The sequence below is a fragment of the Apteryx rowi genome, unplaced genomic scaffold, assembly GCF_003343035.1.
Source record: "Apteryx rowi isolate R43461 unplaced genomic scaffold, aptRow1 scaffold_285, whole genome shotgun sequence".
In the NCBI taxonomy this organism is placed as follows: Eukaryota; Metazoa; Chordata; class Aves; order Apterygiformes; family Apterygidae; genus Apteryx; species Apteryx rowi.
In genome coordinates, this window is record NW_020449252.1 from 37323 (window position 1) to 57657 (window position 20335).

Below are 20335 nucleotides of genomic sequence, written 5' to 3' on the forward strand. Positions count from 1 at the left end.
TTTTTATCACCAGCTGTATGTTCAGTTTTGCCTAAGTTCAGTATATGACCTCCRTAGCATATTTTCTCTTGGCTGATAATTGTCACTTTTGTCCTTCAATTGGATAGTGATTCAGGGTCATCTTTTATCATTTTTCTGTATTCTAGACACAGGTTGGCCTAGAAACAGACATTCTAACATTTTTTCTCTTCCCTTAGAGGCCAAAGAAATATTTACATAAATGACTTGCATTTCAAAATAGCATAGAAGTTTCTGCTTACACTAATTTTGAAGTTAGTTTCAGAATTTTAAATACAAAAAGAACACAAGTGTGACAAAGAACCTGCAGAAAGTGCAGAGTGTAAAATGGTATGGTTTATTTTAATTGAAGCTTTCCAAATCACTAGGTGACTATGAATTTACAGTTCTTTAATATATATCTGACTGATTGGGTTTCTCTTTCAAAAGGCTGTCATTCATGGGACCTCCATATGTGCTTCCAGGAAATAAATATACTGTTCCTGGTTCTGGCAGAGGCCCCCAATACATTCCTTTTAACTTTATGGGGAAGATCCAGGAGGAACTTAAGTTGGCGAAGGTCAAAGCCACTCTCCTTCCCATAAAAAGAAGTGCCCTAAAACAGAACTTGGTGCCAAACACCTTGTGCTTGTTGTTCGGTGAACATGTATCAGTAATTTCAAGATAGGACAGCAGGTTGKTTAAGAGCAAGGTTAAAGGCTTTTCAGAAGATGCTGCTTATTTGTGTGAAAAGCTTTCACAAAATGGAATGACCCATGTTTAGCTGTAGTTGCATGTATAATTAAGCTGCCATCCAGATGCCTGAGGGGTTCATTTAATTACCATTGATTCATTGTCTCAAAGGAACTGAGAGTTCAGCTTAAAGCTCCAAGTTAAAGGTGTTGTGAAGGTGGTGCTGTATTTCAAATTTGGCTGATAAATTGTTATTAGAAGAACAACATTGTTCTATGACGCTTTGGAATGAGGCTGATAAATATGCTCTTGTTGGATGTAACTAGTAAATTAAACATAATATTCAAAAAGAAGCTTTTAAAATAAATACCTATATGCTGATGTGGAAAAATAGAATTCTAATAAGACCCTCCACTAAACAATACATACTAAGTTAAATCTCTTGGTATAATAATAGGGATAGCATTCCAAGCTTTCCTTATTTGCTCTAGCAGTGGGTTTTCTGGGGACACAGGATGAGATTTTTCAGAAGTGCTTAAGGGATTTATTGGCAGAAGTCCCTACTGATTTTCAATGAAATTTGTATTCCTGAAGTTCTTTTGGAATGTGTGAAATCCCAGCATAGTGTTATGCAGTATTATCCAGCAGCTAAGTATGCAGCTGAAGTATTTCTCCTCTCTATTAGGACGCAAAAGGGGCAATTTAATTCTTGGTAATGTTCTAGGGTACTCAAGTGTGGATTTGGCAAACGTGTCCTTTAGCTGGTCATAGCTCTGAAAACTTCCTCTTTGGGATCTGCATTTAGCCTTTGCAAATTTTGGTGACACTACCAAGAGATGTTGCTTACCAGGGCTCAATAAAACGCATTTTTATTGCAGTGTTATTCCAACAGCATCTGGACTTTAATCTCCCCATTGCTCACCTCCTGGAAATTCCATGGAGCAAACTGTGAAGGGTTTACATATGGCAGCAGGAAGATCTGCATAGATAGTCTTATTTTTCTGTTTTCTTTTGTTTTGATTCCAGTTTTACTTTATAAACCAACATGTCATAACTCTCTGATTTGGTCTCTTCTAAAGTGTGGTACTGCTGTGAGGTATATCATAGGAAAGTTCTGTGATGGTAGTAGGATTTGTACGCGCAGATTAAGAATAATTATAGAGTTGATAAAGGGAAGTTCTGTTTTGCCATGGACATCCAGGTTTCAAAATATGTCTGACTTGAATTAGAATGAAAATCAACATTTTAAATATCCATGACAGAAAACTCTRTTGTATGTTGACTGAAAAGTTTTAAATTTGTCTTACTCCATAACGCCACAGAGATATTCCTAAGTGTAAATGCTCTCTGAAATTAGAAATAGATYGCAGGTCATTTAACATTTCTGGAATCCTCTTTTTGCTGTTCTCACCAGAATGAAAGTAACAGAGAGGTTAATCCCAGTTCAGTTGTGATTTGTTTGCATATTCCTTGTGGAATTTGGTTCAGTTAAGATTGCTTGACTTCTGTTAGAAATGAATGGCACTTCTCATAAAGAGTTGATGGCATGTACTATGCTTAGGGCACATTCAGTGAATGCAGTAGTTAAATATTAGCCTCTCTGTAGGCATATACAACATGAAATATTTAATTTTTACTTATGTAGTAATTTAAGTGATATTTCCATAGAACCCAATGGGTACTTTACAGCTAAAAACAAAACAATTCTCTGATTTATAAACATTGCCGTCTGAGACCACAGCTGAATAAACAGTGCACCCATAGGAGTCTTGAAGCCACTCTTGCGAATGACTTTCAGAGGGCATATAATGGTGTTGGCCAGGTRTGCAAGCCAAGCAAATTGCTACAACTATATTTACTTTTTAGGTACAGGTAATATAACTACTGTTGCTCTGTAACGTTTATTGTGTGTTTTTTTTTATTTTTACAGTGGATCTCCTGAGTCTGTCTGCTGCATGTGATGCCTTGGACCAGCACAACCTCAAACAAAATGACCAGCCGATGGATATTCTACAGATCATTAACTGCTTGACCACTATTTATGATAGACTAGAGCAAGAGCACAATAACCTGGTCAATGTTCCCCTCTGTGTGGACATGTGCCTCAACTGGCTGCTGAATGTCTATGACACGTATGTATGGGTACTCTAAACATACTGCTGAAAAACTTTCCCAACAATACAAGGGGAAGGGGTAAAAGGTAATGAGCTGTCTTTTCTTATTACAGCATGAATGGCTTGGAGCTGAAAAGCCAGTAGTTGAAGTGAAAAGTTGATAAAACTAACGGCTTAATGATTGCATTTAGCTGAATCAGTACAGCCCTTGGTTAGGCTTACAATCCCAGATTTATTACACTAAGTAAGGAGAGAGCTGGAAAACAGAAGTTTTTAAATAGAGTTTTTTATTCAGAGCAATTCCAGGGCTGCATCTCGTCATTACATCAGCTCTTTTGAATTTATGTGCTAGTATACCTTCATCTGAAGAAAATAAGAGAATTATCAAGAAGCAGCAATATAAACAGACTCTCCGTGTGTCTGTACTTCTGGTTGTTAAACCTGTTCAGAACTATCCATTTTCTATAGCTTTCAATCTAGAAACCTTGTTCAGGGTTGAAAGAGGCTCATCTGTAATGTGTTTACAAGCATTAGCAGTCAGTAGATCTGAGAAATTTTTCTTCTAAAATTTAATTTTAAAAAGGTTACCTGTAGGTACGAAAACAATGGAGTAAACTTACTTTAAGAAAATTTATGGACTCTCCTACTTAGTGGGTTGATGATGTTGCTATATGCAACAGACATATATATGCACAACATATGCACAGACAACTTCTAGCATATACCTTATAAGCTAATTTTGGAATGAGCTATTTTTTTATTTGGTGAGTTTAGTGGGAAAAAAAAAGTTGTCAGTGGAAGTCTTTATTCGGTTGCTTAAGGTTCTTACAAGCTACCTTCAACCAGACATGCTCATTACCATGGCAGAATAATCATTAACATACAGAAATGGAAGGGCATGAGGCAATTACTGTATTTGCACTGACATTTTGAACTGCATTGAAGTAAAGTTCTGTAACATGGTTTTTTCATCCGCCATTTATCACAGTACTGAAGTTTGCATGATTACCTGCAGAAAACCTGCAGATTTTTACACAATCTCTTCCTGCAGGATCACCCTCTGATAAGACAGTTGCTTCTAACATCATTTGCAGCAGCTATAGAATCCTGCAAAGCAGATTGCCCAGATCACACTACATTTTTATGTAGTGTACTGGTAGTAGGGAATGGAGCTATATTTATTTAACAGCCTGGTTATACTTCATTAATTTGCTTTGGCTTTCATAGAGCTCAGATCCAGTTTTAATTTATTGTCAAACATAAATAAGATATAAATGAGGATATCCACTTAGTGGAAAAACAACAACAACAACAAAAGCATGCTAGGATATTATTCCAGATCAGTCACATCAGTGGCAGAGAAGGAAATAAAAATCATTCCACAGGCTGCTCCTAAGCTGGGCCATCCAGCTCAGATTTTGTGTGTCCAGTCTAGCTTTCTTTATGTTGCTCTGTGCTGAAGAGTACATTATTAGAAATTATAATTGGCTGCCTCCAGGCAATTCCCTGGGTGTGTTAGGGAACTGTATATTGCAGGACTTGGTGAAGCACGGTGTTTTATGTGTGAGGTAAGCTCGTAGCTATTTTTCTGAAATTCAAGTTTGAATTCTGCTGGTAAGAGAGAAGACCTTACATTGACATGTGTTTAGTTTTTGTCGAAAACTTAATAGGCAAAGATCAACCTAAGTGCATAGTAGTATTGGAGACATTTAATTAAAAGTACTGAATTTTTCTTTTTCTTATAATTGAAAACTGTCATTTGTTAAGATATTAATCAAATTCACAGTCAGTGGCTGATCTAATTATGGGCACAGCCATGCAAATCCAGCACGTTTCAGAGTTGTTTTAATTGATCAGTCACTCATGCTCATTTGCAGTAGCATGCTCAATTATTGGTTTGACTTGGGAGGAGAGTATAGTGAACTGAACAACTCATGATTTGTGCAGGTTCCAATTAAATATGCTTTACAGGGAAATAATCATTCTACATTCATCTCCTGTATAATTTGCATGAGCCTAGTATTCATCAGCAGGAGTTTCTCAGGGCACAGATGATAATTAATTTGGAAAAGGTTTGAGGGAGAGGAGTAAGGATAAAAGAATAAGGAGCAGAGGGTGGAAAGCATAGGTAAGCAACAAACGCTTATTCATGATTAAAAACACAAGATTCTTTAATAAAAGGATGCAAATTCTAAATTCTGCTTTGTCCACCAGTTTCCATCTGTACCAGGGTTCGTAAGGGTTGCAGAGGATATGTATGAGCAAATGAACACAGCTGACTTTCGTAGACGCTTTCATAGGACAATGCTTTCACAGGATTAAAAAGAAAACCTACATCTTGACTTAATAATGCAGTGTAATGCACAAATGTGACATGCCTATACATGATTTATCTTATTTCCTATGGAGTTCTTATTGGTCACACTACAAAATAGTTGATAAGGCTCTGTTTTAAAAAGGCATTTGTTAGACATTAGCTTCCTATGCTGTATACAACTCATTTGCAGTAGACATCATACGTTTGGAGTGCTATCAGAAATAAAAGTGTTGGGGGAAGTCAGCAATGAAAGTAAATTGAACCAAACCTGAGTGCTGAGAGAAGATCTGAAGGTTTGTCATTGCATTGCCTACAGTGTCCAGGATGATATTCTTATCACAGTCACATTACAAATCAATGGTAATATCACAGTCACGTTACAAAGCAATAGTAATTTTGAAAGGAAGACTAACTAGAGACAGTATGTGAACAGATATGGAGTTACCTACCAGGCCCTTAACTACTTTGAAAGAGTTTTGACTGTTATGAGGAGGAGATCAGAAACCACAGCGTGCTATTAATGACATAATAAATTCTACAGTCTGCCTCCATTCTTGTTTTTTGTCAAGCTTAATCATTCACCTTGCACATCTGCTTGCACAGGCCACTGTTTTGTGCCTAGCTCCGTACTGCCATCTCAGAAGAGTCAGGGTAAGTTTGACAGACAGTAAGCAAAGAATTTCTAAAAAGGACCACCACATCTCATTTCTAATTGAAGTGAAGTTAAATTGTCTTTGGCAAAAGAAATGATTTCCTGTCTTATCAGAGCGCTCATCTTCTCTGTGAATAGCTCAGTAACAATTAAGAGAGTAGACATTTTCAGGTAAGTATAAGGCAAAGACTCTTTACCCTCACTTTTGTCAGAAGAAAGGACAGGAGTAATTATTTCTGAATGAGACCATTTCTTGTTGAATTGATACAACTGCACAATTCAATTCAACTATGCCTGTGGAAACACAACCATGTTTTATATTTGGTTTCTAACTTACATAATAACAGGCCAATATGTGCTATGCAAAATGATTTTTAGTGAGCGTTTATTTAATAAGGCTATAGTACTATGTTAAACTTCATTATAGTAAGCAAATTATGACATACAAGTTTTATATTATTAGCCAATGTTTTGGTTTTTTTTTTCATTAGAGGCCGAACAGGAAGGATCCGTGTCTTATCTTTCAAAACTGGTGTTGTATCTCTGTGTAAAGCACATCTGGAAGATAAGTACAGATGTAAGTAGTGTCATTTTTTGATTTTTTATTTTAATTTATGTTTATTTTCTCTTTTCATTTCTCCTATTCACTACATAAACATTTAAATAGCATACAGAGATATTCTCTTGGATAGTCTAGATTCACAGCGTGTTAACTTGTTTCACGTTGTATTTTTAAACTGCTGTAGTTTTAGGCAGTTTAGCACATCTACATGGACAAAAATGCATGCCCACGTACTTGGTTGTCAATCAGAAAACAATGTTGATCTACAGGACATCTTGCATTACACCATTTTAAAATACATTATCTTTTTAAAATGATTTCTACAATGGGGTTAGAGTCTTACTATGTATCTTATGTTTAAATGGAGTTCCTATCTTTAAATAAATATTAAAAGCATGCAGCACACTGGGTTTTTGTTTTGCTTTTTTTTTAATCCCATAACTTCAGCTTCATATATTTGTGTGTGTGCATATATCAATATAATATTCTGCATATTTTAATGGACCGAATCCTGAAATATTTGAAAAGATTCCACTTGAACTTAGTATATGTTTCAGTTGACTAATGAATGAATGAGTTCAAAGTGAGGCTGGAATCTGGAGAAGATCTGCAGATAAGAGTAATTTCCAAGAGTAACTTTGTGGTTAAATTAAATGGTATCACTCATGTATGTGTTTAACAACAACAAAAAAACCTTCAGGATTTGACCCAATATCATTTTTTCATCAGTTGTTATTATTTTGTTGTTTTAGTACTAAAAGTCGAAGAAAGCTAAAGAAGAAAACAAACAGTTCCAATAACAGAGTCTGTGCATAAGAATGTAAAATTGGATCAGATTTTAGAAATCAGTATGAATGGCACAGTTTAGGTCTTTTGATGTTTCTTGTGTTTTTTGTGGAAAAAGTATTTTGGAAAATTTTTAAATCTTATAAAAAGTTATCCAGTACAACTATATAGATATTCTTAAAGTAATTCATAAAAATGATACTTCCCTGAGGATTATAAAAGTTATCATGAAAAACATTTGTTCATGTTATAGTCTCCTGTAGTGCATATGCGTCGGAGTGTATAATCCCCTTTTAACATTGTAGAACATTCTTAATGGCTTAATGATGGGTAAATTAAAAGCTGAATAGTTTGTGGTAGAGGAAGGAATTGTCTCTGCCACACTGTGGTCTGGCTCCACCATCCATGCCAAAGTGCTACAGCTCTTGCAGTGGTACTATTGCTGCATGTATCTGATGCAATCCCACCCCTTAAATTCTCTCCCCTCTCATCTGTCCAGCAGAGCAGAGTTGGTTCTGATACAGCAAAATTCTTCAGGATTGCAGAGGCAATGGAAGGATTTTTCCCCAAGTTATGTATTATAAGCATAGACTTGGCAAGAGTGAAACTCCTGTAATTTAAAAGTAGTCCTTTCTTTATCCATTCCTCTGTTCCTTCCACAGACACACAGAAAATAGATGTCAAACTACGCTAGGAAAGTTATCGCAAACAGTGCTGGAGCAACTATATAACTGTATCCCGGGTATAGGGTGAAATATTAAGAAGACTCCAAAAAAAGCATATTATTTTTATGCTAGCAATCTCCTCCTCTTTTCTCTCTTTCTCTCTCTCTCTCTCTCACTTTTTTCTTTTTTTAACTCTTTGAAAAGCAAGCAAAATTTATTCAGGTCATGTATTGTCAATGGGGATATTACCAAATAAATATACATTGAGTAGGTTTTAGAGTTTGTAATAATAAGAAAAATTAGGTTAGCATTAACTGAATTATGTAGTATAACTAATTCCCACCAAATTAAACTGAGCTTATGGAAGGATGATGATTCAGTCCTGTAAGGTTTCTTTTCTAAAATGCTGTAATAATAGAACATGATTTAAAATGACGTTTCATTTCAAAATGAAAACTTAATATGATATTAGCATTCCCAATGGCTGGCAGGTTCTGTAATATTGTAATGTTTTTCTTTCATTTTAGAAATATTCTTGGATTAAAAGATTTTGTTATATCAAAGTTAGGGAACTCTTGTTTTTCAGATCAACTCATCATCTGAAAGAGAATTGGTTCTCTGAGTTGTATGTTTATAGTGAAGAACTGAAAAAGTAGTGTATGTTGTATGAGATGATTTTACTGTTAAGCAATGTTTTTAAAACATTTATTTTGCTGTGGATCAAAGATCCTGCTGTTTAGGTAATCATATTACAGAATCATAGCTGTTATCATCAGTAATGCCAAAGGCGTTATATTAGAACAGTCTTTATTCACGGATACWAGCCCATAATGTAATTAAAATTAACAGTAGACTGCTTCTGTGTTTGCAGAAAGAGAGGCAGCCAAACTGAGGAGGCATTTATGTTCTTGTCCGTCAAGGCTGTTTACTGCACTTGCAAGCCTTTGAAATGAAGTGAATCTGCAGTGTTTGCTATATCCCACTTGTCATGCTTTAGCACCGGTGTCCTTTCTGTTTCCCCAGACCTGTTCAAGCAAGTGGCAAGCTCCACGGGCTTCTGTGACCAGCGCCGGCTGGGGCTCCTCCTGCACGACTCCATTCAGATCCCCCGGCAGCTGGGAGAAGTGGCCTCCTTTGGCGGCAGTAATATTGAGCCAAGTGTCCGAAGCTGCTTCCAGTTTGTAAGTTTGTGATGTTCACTTTCTGCTTTGTATTTTCTTTTAGTCCAGCCTTTCCATTTCTAAGAGGATTGAAAATATGGAAGAAAGATTGGGGTTCTGAGGGTCGCTTAGTGGATTTTTTCTGTTTTCTTCGCAAGATGTATTTGAATTTGTCTGTTTGTTTGTAGGCCCCATCTTCACTAGAATTGTGGCAGTGATGGAAATAATTGCCAGGAAGGCCTATATTGTAACTGAACCCTGCAAGCAGGTTAAGTCTTCTGTTATGGCAATTTCAGCTTTTATACTTTTCTATTGCCAGCAGCAGATCACTGTTTATTTGCTACCATGTAGCTGAACAGGAGTAGTTAATCTAAATATTATGCATGTACATACCAATGAAAGCCAGGTGCCCAACAGAGTGATAGGACTGACGGACTAAACTGAAGTGTCAGCATTAGTATTGCTTTCAAGGGGTGACAGCACCCAATGAGTTTCATTGTTTGAACGGATAAGGCCATTTTTCTTTAAACAGCACTAAAAGAATTTCTGTCCTGTCTGTTGAGGAATATGCAGTGAAGTCTCTTTTTCAAATTTGTAAATTATTTAATTTGGGGAGGAAGAGAGTTAAGGGAATTATTCATCTTTCCCCTAACGAACAGCAAAATGCAAAAGATAACTGCATAATGAAGAGGTAGTCAGCTGCTCATTGTGTGACTAGAGGGGGGAGCTAATGTATTATTTGTGATAACTCTCAGCGCATCTTCTGCATTACAATAGAAGAGTGGGTGGTCTTAACTACCCCCATTTCTCAGTCTCCTAACTGTTCCCCCCCCACCCCTTTTTTTTTTGCCTCCTGCTCAAGTTGCATTATGTAGCAGTTTTGGTTCTGTAATAAGCAAAACATAGCAAGTGTTTTCAATGAATATTAATGTTTGGAAGTAATCTTCAATGATAGTGTATAAAGAGAATCTAATTCTAAAATGACTACAAACGTTGAGTTGTGATTAGGCATTTCTCTGGTTCTTTTCTGTATTTTTTTAACTCCTTTTGTCAGATTAATTGTACAAGATTTATATTTCCCCACTTCCTTCATTCTTGTCTCGACCTTTCATAATTCTGGTCTGCCTTCGATGCCATTTCCAAATTAACGCTTTATAGGGCCATATATCCAATGGGTATGATGCTGATAAACCGCATAGTAGCTTTGATAGCTAGGCTAGACCCTGCTGTGGTTTTCAGAGACTTGTAAAGGATTCCATGTTGAACTTTCAAGTGAGACCAACACAGAACAATGCCACAGCAACTCCACAATCTGAGTTTATATGTCAAAAGGTTGTTTGTGCAAATGATCTTCTTATGAATTAAGGAATCTCTGGGTCCCATAATTTCCCTTTTCCCAAGTGAACAGCAACAGCACTTACAAAACTGTATTGAAAAATGATGATGAAAATGACTTTGGAATCTTAAAAAAAATGTTTTTGAAAAAATGACGGGCATTCTGTGTGTTTACATTAGAAAAAAAACAAAATTCACAGAGGTGAAGCACAAAAACAGTTTTTATAAAATAGAAGACTTGGAATAAATGGTTATTTGAATTCAGTGAGTTAGCAAAATTGTCTTGTTACAGATAAAGAAATACCAACAAGCTGAATGCTATACTGCATCCAATTACCAACGTTTCTGGATTCAGCCTAAGCAAAACTAGGCACAACCTTTAACATGTACATAAATCAGAACACTGCAAAACTTGGGGTTTTCTTCTCTTCCCTGCAGTAAAAAATAGGTAGTGTTCTCTTACCTGCCACATGAGGAATTTTATCCTCTATTTTTCCTCCAGGTGAAGCCGCAGTTTTAACTTGTGGAGTGGGAGGATTGTTTCTGACCTAGGCCCCAATGGAAAAGAAAATCCCTTCAGAAGGCTAGAACAGGGAAGGGAGGCTCAGGTCAGGAGGGAAAATATGTGGGAGTGAGGGAACGTAGCAGTGACGGGTGGAGTTCTAGGCTGAGGAGCAGAAATCCCCACTTAGGACAGACCTGTTGGAGGAGGGAAGAAGGAACGAAGAAGTGGAAAAGTAAGGGCCTGCGTGGAAAGGCTGCCATAAGGGAATGAGAACAACAGTAAGAATAATTGCAGAAATAATAGTGATGAAGGAAACAAAAAGGTGGGTGCGAGCAGATAGGAAGGAAAGAAGCAGCTGAAGTTGGAGACAGGTGGAGAAATAAGGTATTTCCAGGAGGAAGGGAGAGGCAGAGCACAAAGATCCTTTCAGTGTGAGAGGCACTGCACAAGACCCTGGTGTATGGGGGACACCAAGAGGCCTCAGAGACTGCTAGAGAAATGGCAGAGGTGGCCTGGCAGGGAGGCATGGAGAAGAGCAGGTGAAGCAGAGGAGCATGAGGAGCAGCACTCGGGAGTCGCGTGGGCTCCCCCCGGGGTGCCCTGAGCTTGACCCGCAGAGGTGCAGGGTGCCACCTCATTTGTTTTTTTTCTCATTTCCTCTTTTGCTGAGATATGCTTCACTGTCGGCACTGTAAAGGGAGAAACAACACAGTGAAGAAATAGGCAGCACTTTCTTGCTTGTCCATAGCTTTTCATACCTTCCTCCTTTTTTATTTCTAACCTGATTGTAGGCCTGTTACAACTGTAGAAGTTCTCTGAGGTGCTTTTGGTTTTTAACTGCATGTCTGCAGTACCTGTCTCCATAGTGCTTTCTCATACTCTTAGCTACCATCTTTTCTTTTTACTGAAGTGAAATAATTTAATTTTAAAAATAGTGGGGGAATTTACAGCTTATATTATTATGTCCAAACTAAGTTAAGTCTTTCTTTGTGCACCCACAGCGAGGACTGTTTTTTTTCAGATTTCTTTTTTCTTCTGGTAAGCTAGTAATAACTTGCAGTCATGTCAGAGTCTGCAACAAATGTGTGCTTCAGAAATCACTCTCCCAGCCCCCTTAGGTTAGGTGCCCTGGCAACAGCCTTGTCTGTCATGCACAGCAGCACAAAAAAGGGATGTTTACTGTTCTAGGAGATAACAGGGGAAATCTCTCCTGCTTTTTGTTTGAAGTACAAGTCCTTGGGAATGGTGGGGGAGGGCAGGCTTGGTCTGTCAATATGCATGTGTTCTCGGCGCTGTTCTCTGTAACAGCCTGGGCAGACGGCAGTAAAATACTTGCTGCTCCTACAAGTGCATTCTTTGCCCTGAGAAATGAGTCCTTTTACTTCAGGCCGCTGCTTTCCTTTAACTATTCTTCCCACTAGCATGACGCTTGTTTTTCACGGGTTTCTTTGTGCAACGAAAAGCACTAATATTAACTGTGGAGAGAAAAGGGGATTACAGAGCACATAGTATCTTTCCCACATGGGGGAAAATGTAATTTATGTTTTGAGATTTTAAAGAAAAAATATCTCATGCGAGAGCAAAGAGTTTGATCTAATGACCATTTGCAGAATGTATTAGCCTGGGCTCAGACTGCATTATTTTCACATGCAATCTATATAGCTGTGAAAAATTGAGTGAATTCAGTACAGTATTGTTGTGGTGTGCAAGAGATCCCTGTTTGATATGTAATGGATACATTTTTTATTTAAGTAAACAGGATAGCAAAATGTTATGAATGAAGGTACCTGTATTTAATCACAAATTGTTAACATGCTTTCCTTGCATAATATAGACAGGACATAAGTACACTGTTTACATCACTGTCTTTTGTGATTTTCTATGACATTGGAACTTTAAGAAGTGAGAGCAAAACCAGAGACAGTTCAGCTCAGATGAAAACATTTGTTGCTATTTCCTAATAAAATTTTGGATATTTGGTTCTTTGTTATAAACTGTTTTAAGTATGTTTTTTTCTGAAACTGTACCTGAGGTAGGGTACTTTATATGAAAAATAGCACAGATGAAACCAAGGATGAGTAAAATATGTAGTTATTTCATATCAACATTTAAGACCTTGTTTCATTTCATTTTCACAGAGGAAAGTATTTTAATTTTGTGTTGTACAGTCTTCATTTTTAGGTTTGTACTGATCAGTGAACAAGAAAGATCAGCAATAGAGAGCATTGCTTTTACCAACCACTTAAATGTGTGTCCAAATCCAATGTATTTACTCAGGCAAACAAATCCAAAATAGGGGTCTGTAAGTTTTTTTTTAGGTGGAGTTTGGTAATTGCAAATCCTGGRCTAGGACCTGATACTAACTTTGGCCATTAATGCAGTATTTTTATTTAACTGGGCAGTTGTTTTGTGGGAGAGGGTTGGGGGGTTTTGTTGGTTGTTTTTTAAACAGGTAGGGAATATTAATGCTTTATATAATAGCTATACTTATTGACAGCTCTAGCTCTATATCCCTATGAAAATAATGTGCAAATACAGTGTTGCTGTTGAGACACTCGGTCTCTTTGTGCTTTTGAGAGATCCAGACAGCCCTTGTATCTAGTCAGAGGATATTTCTTCTGCTCCTGGCTCTGACACAGGAGAACTGGCCAAAGGGGAACTAGCAAATCCTTCCTCAAGCTGCTCTGCTGTAAATGTCATAAAACARCACTTGTCTGGTTTTACTTCAGTAGGATTTTGTGAACCTGTACCTGATTTTGGGAGACACTCTTGAAGAGTTCTGCAAGTGAACTGGTTTAAAGAGCTACTTTGAAATGATTCGGGGTATGGTGGTGGGGGCGGGAAGATTATGTTTTTCAAGTGGCAACAATATGGTACAGTGCAATAAATCAGTCCTGAGTTCACTTTTTTTATTTTATTAGTCATTGCCAGAACACTAAAACCTTTGACTGGAACAGTGCAAGTGTAATGCAAGGAATCAAAGTAATGATCTTAAGTATTTCCTCCAAGAGTCTATCACCCAAAGTTACCTTTATAGTAATGATTTCTTTGTGGACCATGAAGCAGCACTTGCCTTGGAAACTGTAAATTACTGACTGTTGTCTTCTTACCAGCTAGCAGTGGGGAGAACATAGATGTATTAGGGAAACCATTCAAGAATGGAAGACAAGGTACAACAGGGTTTGGCCTAACTGTGGGGAGGCAGGGCTTCTACTCATGGCATGCTTTGTACTCTTAAAGTTTAGCAAGTCACAAGCATTCGTTTCCTCAGTTTGTTTGTCCAAAATAGTATTTACTTAGACTAACACGAAGCTTTCCAACCTGCATGGAAAAGACYRTTAAATTAATAATGTTAGTTTATTTACAATTTATTTCTTACAGTGCAGCTCTACAGAACATAACTCATCAAAATTTTTACCAGAAGTTTGTGTTGTATTGCCTGACTTTGTACAAAAACATATGACATTGTTCATATAACATCAAGACTGTATTTTGCAGCATATTTCATGTTCTGGGTAGATAAAGTTGATACAGCACAGAGTATTTTAAAAAATACTAGCTGGAAGAAAAAAAAATAAACAGAAAAATTAAACTCCTGAGTATTGCATAAAGATGCAAGCAGCACCCAACTTCACCATTTCCCCATTGTTTCTAGAAAATAAATACTGAAAAACAGATGTGTGGCATATAATTAATTCAAATATTCCCCCCTTTCACCAATAACATTGTTATTTGTTAGCTGGAAGGGGCTTTATGAATTTTACTTTCTGATTCAACTCTGTTATTACCATAAAAACTGGGAGTTCCACAGAAATGTGTTCAAGAAAAGAACCATTAATATTCTTTACAGCTTGCTCTTGCTGCTTCAGATATATTCCGTATGAATTCAGATTTCTTTCCTTATGTAAAATCTTTAGCTGCTGCCTTTACTGGATTTAGAGATTATTAAAAAAATTGTAAGAGCAACACAGGGAAGAGTTGAGAACTGTCTGTCCTATACTGTCTGACCCTGACCAGCATTTTTCCACATGGCTTTAAATCTTCATGTAATATAATTTGGAACCAGTTTTGATACATTTTAATGCACCTAATCTCCCTGAGCACACGTTTTGTACAGCCAGGATGCAGAACCCTGGATAGGCAACTATGGGGACTGCAATCAACAGTGACTGCAAAATTAAAATAGATCTTTGAATGTTACAGAAAATCTTTCGTCACGGCAAAAATTTCCCTGCAAATTTAAAGCAACTACAGACGTACAGAGTAGTGCTTTGAGTGGCTCGTTTTTATTCTGTCTACAGCTTTCACTGCAGCATTTCAATACATTTCATGTTGTCTTATTATCAATAGCATATTTAAGGGATACTCTAAATATATTGGAAGTTTAGAGGACCTTTGTGTAGTCTACTAGTTAGAGTAATGCTTTGCCATTTTAGTTCCTGGCTGATGCTGGCTCACTGAGTGGTTCAGGGAAAGTCACCTCTCCCCCCTCCCCCCCATTTTACTGCTGTAGTTGCTCACTGAAAAATAGACATAGAAATGATCACATTTTATAAATACRTCTTCCTCTTAAGAGAGTTCTAGAATTAATTTAATTTTATTGAATTCATTGATGTCCTTCGGTGGAAGGCAGTATCCATTTTTCTGTTGCCGGTGCTGGAGTTTTGTGCTTTTGGTTTTTGCTCTGTTTTTTTGCTGGGGGGGGAGAGGGCGGGACGTGTGCTACCCTAAATACTATAGCTAATTGAAAGGCCAGAGGAGTAGGATTTGATGCAGAAGCTTTCAGACATATTTCAGTGTATTAAAAAAGATTATTTTCACTTTGTACAAGACATGTAGTGAATATTAAATTGTGAGAGATTTTGTCTCAATGTGTGGTTTGATGGTTTTACCCCAAACATCCAAAAAGGATGTGTATGACAGTACCAGAAATCCATTTACATTGATCGTAAATATAGTCATGGGAGTCTTTAGATGGTTTCCCAAATTAGCATAAACATTCCAAGAAGAAGACCTTGACCAAAAAGAACTTAYTTCTATTCAGTCAAAGTATTGCAGCAGCATTTTAAGTCAATTTTAGTGCAATGCATTATTCAGAAGATATTCTGTGTTTTTTTCATTTCTATGGGCAGGGTTTCTGTCTCTAAGAAACTTTGTTTTATTTGGTCTGCAGTTATTGATCCAGTTAATTGGTTTGTTGAAGTTTATAAACAGTGCCTGTTTTTTTTTTTTTTTTTTAAAAAAAACCTAACTGTTTTTCCATATAGCTCTTTCCTTTAGTTCAGTTGTGAAAATTTTTCTCAAAATTGGTTGCTAACGTTCTGCCAATATGGTATGACCAGTACACCATTGATCACTGTCTCCTATTGCTATGTGTTTCTTGTCTGCTTACTGTTTCTTGTTTTGTATTTTAAGTTCTGTGAGGTAGAAACTATATTTTGTTTTTGATGTTTGAACAGTGCCTGATGCAATAATACTGTTCTATGACTAAGATTCCTGGAAGTTACTGTAGAACAGATGTATAAACTAATTACAGTGTATAGATATGATGGGAAGAAAGCAGAGAAAGAGTCCTGCCAGCAAGTTTTCATAGGCTCTTCTGCTATCGGCAGAGGGGCGAAAGTGGGAGGTCATGGAATACGAGACTAAATGTTTCGCATTCTGTGGGACAGAACTGTATTGTGTTTTCAGGCAATGACAATAAATTTAAACATGAGTGAAAAGAAGGATTTTGAGGCACTTGAGAAGGCAGAGAGTTCAACAACAGGCTTGAAAAGCGATTTTAATGGTTTCCTTAGATGCATTTTGAAGAAAGGTCAGTGTGATGATGAAGGATGTTAAAGCAATTTTGATCGAAAGACATTGAACTTTAGGGGTTGCAGGACACAGATGGTCTTTTTAATATGAGAAGTGAGAAACAATGCTATGCAAGTACAGATAAGAGAGAGGAAAAACTAGAGGATTAAGCATCAGAGATGATCCTGTAAGTGAATGATTCTCTCTGTKACAGTGTACGTGGTAGTGCTGTCTATTGTAATAGAAAATAAGAGAAACAGATTTGAAATGTTAATAATAGTGTTCAGTTCCTGTTTTAAAGGCAGGATCCTGGAAGATTTTTTTTTAATTTTATTTATTTATTTTTAAGGATGGGTGTACTAGGGGAAAAGCTCGAGGAGATTCAGGGAAAAGGTGTGCAGTAGGTAGGAAACTAATGGCTTGAACTGATAATTAGCTGGTAATATGTAGATGAATTGTGCTCAGCCTTTGAGATGAATTGTGCTCAGCCCTTGTCTTTCTTCCCCCTCTGTTACAGGCCAATAATAAGCCTGAGATTGAAGCAGCCCTGTTCCTGGACTGGATGAGGCTGGAACCACAGTCCATGGTGTGGCTGCCAGTGTTGCACAGAGTGGCTGCTGCTGAAACTGCCAAACACCAAGCTAAATGCAACATCTGTAAGGAGTGTCCAATTATTGGATTCAGGTACAAACAAATTCCCCTTCTACTGTCTGTACTACTGTTCAGTAGATTGAGAGCTATGTTTGTTTCCAGGCAAATCATGTTCTTGATTTTATAGATGTTGTTCAGGAAAAAATAATTGTGACAAGGCAAGAGGAAGAGAGTGACACTTAGATTGGATAAAGTGGTACAAGAGTTGAAGATCTGATAATAAAATCCATTTATCAGTTAAGATATCTGTTCCTCTCAGTCCTGCTCTTGCTTTCATTCCTTCTGTGCTTCGATCGAAGTATTGGTAGATGGCACAATTAATACGATTTGCCTTATATTCCATCTGTCCTGTAAATGCAATTGTATTTTCTCGATTGGATCCTAATGAATTTCTTTCTATCATGGTATAAAGCAAGAAAATTATTTGAAAATTTGTGGACATGTAAAGATATTGTGCTTTTTTCAGAGAGAGGGAATTAAGTTGGTGGAATATTGACCTGATAAGCTAGAAATACCATTACATTAAAATCATTTCTTTGTTCTGATTCTATTCAATCTATCTTCCGTAAACACCATTTACTTAGCAATAATATGAAATCCTTGATTTTGAAATGTTGCTGATGTATTTAAATATCTCAGTCAAAACCATGGTTACTTACAGCAATGAATAAGCCAGTGTGTTGTAAAATGGCTGTGTGTCGGTATGCTTGTTGAGAATCCACTTAACAGCTAAGTAAATGCTCACTTTCAATTATGCTTAGGCTTATTTTATCGCTTTGTTTCCGAATAGCTGCTTTGTATGGTTTGTGTCCTTTTTATTCATGGTCTTCTTTTACTACTGGCTTTTATCCTTCTGTGGTATCATGTTGTTTTCAAAGAGCTTTTTGTAATTTTGTTTCTAAAAGCCAGAGAGACAACAGCAGCAGGCAGTATCACATAGAAAAGCCATCATTTTGCTCTACATGGGAGAGTATGAATGTTGCTTTTATGTGTACGTATAGTGGGAGAGTGCTTTTCATGTCTAGGTTTCTCCTCTCTAACTCCACAGGTAGTGAGAAACATGGGAAGTAACATGAAGAAACATGTTGTTTTGTTTTGAATCTGAGTTTTAATTCTGCAGGGCTGTTCCTCTGATCATCTAAACTCATCTCCTGCTTTTATTCCCCTTGAATATCTCAGCGAGGAAATGATAAATATTACTGAAGAGCTAAGGCTGGGATGTAACTAGTTTAACACATCCACAAAGTCTAACTTCCCTGCTCTCAGCTACAGTTTATGAAACTACTGAATTACTTATAAGATTTCCATAAACAGACAAAGACAAGTAGATAGAATTGAAAAAGGCAGCACTTGTAAAATCAAAGGATGGCAAGTGAATGGATAGTCTCATAGTAAACACCAAGAACTGGGAAAGCGGACACTAGAGCTGTGTGCTTGCATCTGATTTTACTTGTCTGATCTCATCTGTATCTTAAATTTAGATAACAAATCTGTTATCATGATAGTTGAATCTGTCTGTCACAGATTTTTTTTCTGACTTTGCAAGTCATTGAGCCTCTTTTACATACTTGACAAAAAGATACTGTATTGGAAGGCTTTTAGAAAGTTAATACTGTAAGCCTCAGTACATGTGAAACAATGCTCTTTTGAGGTTATTGTGACTGAACCGCTAAGCGTATTTGGAACAAGACACCTCTTATGCCTCTGGCTCTTTCAAGCACTTCAGTGTAGCAGATACAACAGTTAGCTGTCTCATAGAACTGATGAGACTAAATAACGGCCTGAAAGTGCACTGAGATTTTTTCATGGATGAAATTCTGTACATGCAAATTATTTTGATAGAGATGCTAGCAACTACACAAACAAATTCTTAGCTTGCATGCAGAACATAAGAATTTGCTGGAGTTACTTGTTGAGAAGGGTATAACTGACTTGAATTTTATTTGCTCAAGATTTTGTGTGTCAGGAATCATGATGGAGATGAAAAGAAGTGAAGTTAGGATCATAGAAACAAAAAACCCAGTGGTGTCTTTTGTGTGAGAGAGACTGATTCTGTAGAATTCCTTACTGTTGCCCATTGTTAGAAATTTTGTAGTATTTATTATTTGTTTTTCTAAGATGCAATTCTTTGATAAATATCTGTGCTTCATTGCTCTCTGATGGCAGCAATACCTGACACTCAGTGGCTAATGAACACTGTACTGTATTGTGCATTGTGTGACATCTCAGGGAAAAGAACTTATTAACGCACAAAACTCCTTTACAAGTTGACATGAAGCATTCACATGCAAAGCCCTGAAGACATATCTTTTTTTTTTTTTCTTCCTATCTTAGGTACAGAAGCTTAAAGCACTTTAACTATGACATCTGCCAAAGTTGCTTCTTCTCTGGTCGTGTTGCAAAAGGTCATAAAATGCACTATCCAATGGTGGAATATTGCACACCAGTAAGTAGCTGTTTTACTGACCCTTACTGCCCATTATTACGTAGAAAGAAAAAACTTCATTTGCTGTGAGCAAGCTAATGGAGCATTTGGGTAGGCTTTTTTCCCCCCGTAATTAAATCACCTTTTGTATATTATACTCTCCAGCATTTTGTAATGCATAGTAGAAATTTACTCCAATAGTTTGAAGTAAATAGAAGTTAAGCTTCATTTTTTGTACAATGCTGTATCAAAGTACTTTATTGTGTGCTAATGATTTGTTCCATGTTCAGTTTTATACAGTTCATTTTATGTTTTCTGCAATGAGCCTATGATTTGTGCAAATATGTATATTTGCAACTTAGGTCACAGTGTTTTCTCTGTATCAGTGTGAGGTTTTTCTTCCTTTCCCCAGCAAGTTGCCTCTTCACTTTTTTTTTTCCCTGGTACACTTTGGTTGCATTTTAAATGTTTTAATATTTAATAGTACCTTTTCCTTGTATGATGACTTAATGATAGAAAAAAATCAGGGAAGTGGTCAAAAGTAGCAAGTTAGATTTCATCTCTGAAGACTGGAAGCCAGACTGTTTAATGCAGCCCATTTGTACTGTGCTGCATTGGTCAGGGTCCTCACCCTTATTTCACAGCTCTCAAGAGGATCACTTGTGCATAGATATTTC

General features: G+C 36.9%; 1 protein-coding gene across 1 annotated transcript in view; it reads left to right on the forward strand.

The window, feature by feature from the left end:
• The window catches only part of DMD (dystrophin), a gene marked incomplete at its 5' end in the record, with an annotated part of 81794 nt that overhangs the window by 15348 nt on the left and 46111 nt on the right, over positions 1-20335 (forward strand). The window contains 5 exons of the mRNA XM_026069055.1: positions 2621-2822; positions 6265-6350; positions 8810-8967; positions 17100-17266; positions 19568-19679. Coding sequence (XP_025924840.1) covers positions 2621-2822; positions 6265-6350; positions 8810-8967; positions 17100-17266; positions 19568-19679 — 725 coding nt within the window. The remainder of the gene's footprint in view (positions 1-2620; positions 2823-6264; positions 6351-8809; positions 8968-17099; positions 17267-19567; positions 19680-20335) is intronic.